At 50.3% G+C, this 7013-nt stretch overlaps 1 protein-coding gene across 1 annotated transcript in view; it reads left to right on the plus strand.

Moving 5' to 3' along the window:
- Positions 1–7013, plus strand: part of LOC108547339 (nephrin) — a 99426-nt gene that overhangs the window by 45192 nt on the left and 47221 nt on the right. The window contains exons 4-5 of the mRNA XM_017899810.1: positions 383–493; positions 6100–6327. Coding sequence (XP_017755299.1) covers positions 383–493; positions 6100–6327 — 339 coding nt within the window. The remainder of the gene's footprint in view (positions 1–382; positions 494–6099; positions 6328–7013) is intronic.

The following is a 7013-nucleotide window of genomic DNA, read 5'->3' on the forward strand; positions in this document are numbered from 1 at the left end:
GCGTAGACGCGAGCTCCGGAGCTGACGTTGTCGCGACGATAGCCGGAGGCAATTTCCATCCGGTATCCGGCACGGCGCGCGCGTCGCGATGGAGCTCGGCCTGTTTGCGTTTTACTCCTTTGCCGTATCGAGAGGACCGAACCGGTCGATGACGAAGGAATCGAAGAAATAGAAGGAAACGGGCGGAGGAAAAGTCGACCGCTTGGAACTCGAGTGGAAGCTATTTCGCTCGCGTCGTCCCGGTGTGGCGCGATCGAGCGTTTTATTCCATTTTCTCGTCGTCGCTCCTCTCTTTCCACGGCCTGTGAACCCTCGAGACACACCTGAACGATAGACGATTGGAACGCGTTACCGCTCACCTTGTCCCCTTTTCTGTTCGCAGTGCCGCCAGCCAAGCCGATAATCTACGACGCGAAGAGAAGAGACATGAGCAAACTTCTCGAGGCCTATCCCGAAGGAACTGACCTGTTCCTCGTCTGCGAGGTTCACGGAGGTAAGTGTCGCGCCGAGGATTTTCGCGCGCGAGATTAACGACTAAACGCCTTCCGAAATTACCACACGAAACGATGCATCCCTCCGTTTGCACATCCCGCGTGTTGCACCCTGCCATTTGTTTCGCGAGAAAATAATCTGTCGCGATGTTCCGCCCCTGTGGATTAATTGGCCGGAACTCTGCCGGTTTAACTCCGCCCTCTTTCTAATACCACTGGCATAATGGATCGCTGCCAGAAATTGCTTCCAGCCGATTAGAGGGATGAATTATTATAAGTGGTTGCGCATCGTTTATAAAAAGCCGGCGGACAGTATCCGCGCATCCGTCATACTCGATCAAACTACTTGACGACAGCGTTGGAAATGGGCTTCTTCTTTTTCTTCTTCTACTTCTTCTTAAGAAGAAGAAGAAGAAGAAGAAGAAGAAGAAGAAGAAGAAGAAAACTCGTTCCTTGAGCGAAATTTAATAGAGAAATACAGCGTCTCGTCTCGTCTCGTCCCGTTTCCCGGCTCATCGATACGTCAAACGCGCGAACCGTGTCTTTCGCGATTTATTTCGCGCGAAGACGGCGACGCCCGGTAAAATACGACAGCGAAAACAGAGAAACAGCACGGTTATACGATCGGAGTAGATACGTAAGTGGAAAAAGTACGAACGGGTCGGTTTTCGCGCGGTAATATTCACGGCGACATCTAGCTAGGAGGGAAATCGCCACGCATAAGCAATCGCGCGTAAAACGCAGCACGAGAGGTGGCCGACGCGTAAACGTCTTTCGAACCTTGCGTGCCGGACGAAAAATCCCATTTCCTCGAACCGCGAGTATTCACTGGCGCGAGGCCAATTCCATTTACAGCCGGCATTCGCTTACTCCGAGAAAATACGAAGCGAAATAGGCGAGGAGGGGTAGAAGAACGAAGAAGATGGAAGAAGAAGGAAGAGTCCAGTCGGATTTTTCCGACTCTTCTTCTTCTTCTTCTACTTCTTCTTCTTCTTCTTCTGGCCCGATAGGTGTCGCGGAGCGGGACAAATCCGCTGGATCCACGCCAATTTTAATCTCCACCGACGCCCCTTTCGCCGACACGAGCCACGAATATGCCAAGAATTATCCCTTTCGATCACGCGCTAATCATCGGTTAAAGGGAAACCTCTCGGAACCGACTGGTTGAACGATTCGCGGATACCGAGGACGGAATAATCGGCTGCGAATTAATCGGGTTCGATGGCCATTGATCCTTTCGCCGGTCGATCACGGCCTAAACGGCGAAAGTTGAAAGTACCCTTGAACGACGAATGCGTAGAGCGCAAATACATTTTTCCGCGTTATTTGGTCGAGGTAAATTCACGAGTGGGACTCACTCCGTTGGCATTGTTCTCCGAATAAAAATTCCAAAAAATTCCACGCGATCGTGGGACAGAAATGTTTAACTTTCATTATACGTCTAGTATTATATCGGATAATGGAATCTAGAAAATTAACGAGAAACTGCCCTACCGGAACTTTCTCCTTAATTCAACGAGGAATTTTTTCCTTCTGTCCTCTCGTGCCCTTTTCCCGGGTCCTCCTCCAGCGAGATTACACGACTTACAACTAGCAGCCACCCAGCCAACCATCCAACCAGGGTAGCCAACCGTCCACCACCACCACCACCACCACCACCACCCGGTAGTTCTCCGGACGAGCGATTTGTCACTCCACGGAGAAAACGAATTTCCAACTTGCTCCCAGAGTTTTTCCTTATGCGCGTACAGGTAACCCATGACTTCCGAACGGAAGACTCGCATTGTCGACCAAACTTCGCAATATCCGAACAACGTTTTCCAACTTAAAACGACGACTGCCAAAGACCCGTCCACGCGGCTTTCGACAAATTTATATTTTCTCGTTAACTTTTCCGCGCCCCTCCCCGAGACGCGATATTTCGTATTCGCCCGACGACTCGTCCGACACCCCTCCGCGCCACCTGTTCACGTGGAAATTGCTGATTTCGTAAAGAGCAGTTGGGAAAAGCCGAGTCCTCTGCAACGGGTACAGAGCGAACTTCGGCATAAGCTATCCGGCGAGATAAAGCGACGACTCGAGCCAGAGAAACGGTCTCATCGCCGAAGGATAATCCACGCCGTGGTACAAAAAGACCGAGATACGAATAACAAAAATGAGCAAATGCCCTGCCGCTCGTAAGTAGTACACCCCGTGTCCGAAATCCAAGGTAGAAGCGTAACTTGGCATAAGACGCGAATAACCCGGTGCAATCGTTTCCAACGGTAGACCGGGATTCGCGATGGCGAGGGGAGTCGTTGCCAGAGACCAGCCGGAGTAGCGATTATTCCGGCTGCGAGCTTAAACCAGTCGGATGAGCTTGAACGGAATGTCGTTTTCTTTTCTTCCACCCGGTGACTCCTCCAAGGGAATGACGGAGAGGCACAGAAACGGCCATCCACCGTGTCGGGAAAAATATTTACCGAAAACTTTCGCCGGATAGTTGAAATATTTTTTCGCAAGTACCGTAGGAAACAAAGAAGCATGCCTGCAAAAAACCAACGAGCCGTCGTCGGGCATGGAAGTTTCAAAAATTCCAGTCGTCGTATTTTCGCGAGTTTGTTCTCCCTGTTACTCGTTCAACCGGTCGGTTAAAAGGGAATCGCGCTTCCTTCGCGGGAAATATACGGCGCAGGAGAGATCGGAATTTTGGAATTTTATGAACTCGAGACGAAGGTTCCGTGGATTTTTTTCGCGTCTCGACGCCTTCTCTGAGAGAAAAACAACGGAGAGCGGAAAAGGTTCCCGCGCGAATAAGCGTTCCTTCGTTCCTTCGATCGGCATTGGACTCTCCGGAAAACCTTGGAGAGACATCGCCGCGAAGCCATGCCCGAGTTTCTTACGAGTTGCGTTACTCGACGCGTACGCGAGTGTCGAAACAGCTTGGAATTTTGGTAAAACAGCGTGACGAAGCAGGTCGAAACGATCGCGTTAATTTCGCACGACGAGTCGTTTTACGCGAACGAATAACAGACGGAATGTTTGAAAATGGCTGACCACGAGGATACTCGATCGAGGCACTTAACTCGCGCGCGAGCGAGACGAGCATTGTATCGCGCATTGTTACCTCACAATGTACCGTCTTCGGTCTTTTCCACGTGTCACCTTGCCCGCCTGCCGCGTTGCTCCCGCATTGTTGCACCGTCACCGTGAAAGTAATTTTACGGCAGACCAAGGTAAAGCGTTTGTTTTAACGTGACTCGCGGCTAACGGTATTCCTTGCTTTAACCTGGCCGAGCAACACACGCGCGGACCGTGCTGTATTTCTCTCTCATTGTTTGCGCGATCTTTACTCTTCCGGCTTTTTTAAACTTGCCGGTATTTCGCGTGGAAAGCGGGTGAAATAATAAATCAAAAGCCGGAAATTTCCCGACCAATCGGTGTCTGGAATCTCGAGAAAGTTGGGAGAGCGGCAAATAGATGAACGGCAGAATACTCGAGCAAAGCGTCATCGAAAAATTCCAAAGGCCCGCTGAAAGGTGGAGAGCGATTTTTATTCGCGACCAGACGAACCTCGCTGACGAATCTTGCAAGTTGAAGCGCTTAAACGGCATCATTTGGATGGCGCGTTAGCTTAGCAGCGTTATTAGGAAGCTCTCAGCGTAACGCCACGCGCCCCATTGTTCGCTAAACGCTCCAATTTCGAGCTTCGTCCACGAGCAAACACCGATGTGCCAGAGAATTTGCAAGTTTGCGCCGCTCGCGAAAAGCTTTTACGCGAAATCGAAATCGCGGGAAGAAATCGGGCGTGGCGATATAACGTAATTCGCGTGATAAAAACGAAATGATCGGAACTGGTACAAATGTAGCGGGGACGCGGTCGAGAGCCACTAAAATTCGTCTTCCATTGTGCTTCCTTCGCTGTCGCGTAACATTATTACAACCGAGTCGTACTCGGCCCGCGAACCTCGTGATATATACCTGTTCCATCCATGATGCCAGGTGGAAACCCAGAGAGCAATAAAGATCCTCCTTTCCTCTACCCTCCAGCAACCCGACTACGGTCTCTTACTTCCACCTTTTCTACTTCCGCTCTCACAGAGAAGCAATGAAATAATTCCCCACCTCGCGTACCGGAAAGTCGAGAGCGTGTGACACTCATCCTCGATTTCTCCTTCCACCGGTTCTCCCTCTTCCGACTCTACAATCCCTCGTTTCTGTCACTTTTAGTTCTCTCGACGCATAATTCGCTTTCGAGATGAACCAGCTCCCGCTTCTCTCCACCGACCCGATCCGTACGAAGATACGCTCTCACGCTCGAAAGCGTATTCGTTCTTCGTAGACATCGCGCGCGCGCTATCGGAAAATCCGCATCCAAGCGGCATCGTCGTTTATACGCGCGATAAACTGTACCGACGCGGTTGACCGTGGAACTTGGTATAATAGCGGAACACGGGACGCTTCTCGTTTTCCGGAAGACAAATTTCCGCGAATAATTAACTCGGGGAATTAGGTGACCGTGCAACCGGTACATCGGGACCAATAAATTGACGAGTAGACGTCGGGCGATTTCCATCGAGATCGCTACCGCTGCGGCCGAGTAAGACCCGTCGAGGGGCGTGATTGACGACTAGCTCGCAGCCTCTGATACATACTCGTAGACACGGATGCAGTCTCGATGCGTCGTCTACTCGGATTAGGCCAGCTGCTCGAATTGTCCTGACCGGCAATCAGCCTGCTTGCCACGGATAAGCGATAGAGACCGCTCCGTCAAGTACGTGGTAGACTCCACGACATAGCGAGCTTCCGAAGTAAGGCATCGAGCAGAGCGACGCCGATTGACGGGATGATACTCTGCTCTACACTACAGTCCAAGTGCTTCCGAAGCTACCTCGCGTTACCAAGGCTACCCCTTGTGATCGAGTACCCGTCGTGAATCAACGTCCGTTTCATTGTTCAACCGATGGTCACCGGCGATGATCATTTTCTTTCACCGAATCATTTTCTATCCACGCTCTCCCTCTCTCTTTCCCGCTACGGTCAGCGTTCCTCGGAGTTTCCGTTAAATTTTAACTACCCCTGTGGATAACGTTAGTCCCGGATCACCGGCAGAAAATAATACACCGAGGGAACGAGCCTTCCTTCGGTCATATCTTTCCGAGATACTATCCACCGCGACGGAGCCAGGGGACTTGGAAAAATTTCCAGGTACGAGAGGAGTATTCGCGGCAGAGCCAAAGATGGAATCCCGGCGATAAAATTAGCTAGGTAAGATCACCGAGAAAATTGGCGAATACCGGAAACGGAGGGACGCCCGGGCCGGGCCGGACCAGACCAGACCAGACCAGACCAAGGTCGACTAGAAATACCGATAACGCGAAACGAGCAAACTCCGGCCGCGATTAATAGTACGTGTGATTCGTACACGCGTATACTCGTGGGAACCCGATATTCCTCGCGAGTGTAATAATTCTTCGAACGTGCTGGAGTTACGCGCATAGGTAGTATCCGCGAGTTTCGTTTCGTCTTTGTTTAGCCAGAGTTAAGCGATAGGAGCAATTAGGTGGCGCTTTTAACGCATAAGTCACGTCGTTTATACGCCCCGAGATGACTCGTCTGTTCGATTTAGGTAAACCGAGACCTCGAGTCACGTGGTTTCTGGAGTCGCAGACAATCGATGCGCCGTCGGAGATTCGAGAGACCCAAGGGCCAGGAGGCGAAACCAACGTCGTAACCATAAGCAATGTGACGCTGAAGGGTCTCACGAGAAGTCACTACCATGCCAAACTGTTCTGCAAGGCAAGCAATACTCATTTAGCACCGCCACCCACCACTGCCGTTATCATCGAACTTTACAGTAAGTAGATCCGTTGCTTTCCACGATCGTTAATTATAGCGCTGCGCGTAAAGTATTATTATTTCATCGAGGGAATAATAGAAGGTCGAACGAGTTGGTTTATCGAACGGGTCACTGGTTATTCTCCTCCTTTCCAGAGATCGGGTGTACGCGCTTATATTACCGTCGGTACCCAAGAATCGTATCCGACGCAACAGACAAGGTATCAGACGGTTGCAATTAACCGTCTACAAAAGGCAGAAGATTTCAATAACGTCGTTTCATCTGCTTAAGAGGACAGTGGGTAATTTGCCCCTTCGTCGAGCCGTAAAAGCCAACCCGGTTATGTTAATGAAACGATCAATAAGTAACGACGCTAATTATCCGTGATGCAGGAAATCGCTTCGTTCGAAACTTCGGTCTTTCACCTACCAGCGCCAAAGAGGTTTCGTTCCACTCGCTCATCCGACACGTACTTGTCCAAGTGGAACGAACCTTCACCCCCATTCGCCATTTATATTTTTTTCTTTTTCTTTTTCATCTTTTTTTATATTCTCCAAGTTTTGTACACGCGATCGCGCGCGGAATAAAAGCGGGCAAAGTTCTTTGGACGAGAGAGCGGGCGAATGCGTACCGAGCGTTCGTGCGCACATTTTTCCTTATTTTTTTCCTTTTTTTTTTTTTTTTTTTTTTGGTTATTTTGTACC

This window comes from Eufriesea mexicana, unplaced genomic scaffold (genome assembly GCF_001483705.2).
Source record: "Eufriesea mexicana isolate 0111107269 unplaced genomic scaffold, ASM148370v2 scaffold994, whole genome shotgun sequence".
In the NCBI taxonomy this organism is placed as follows: domain Eukaryota; kingdom Metazoa; phylum Arthropoda; class Insecta; order Hymenoptera; family Apidae; genus Eufriesea; species Eufriesea mexicana.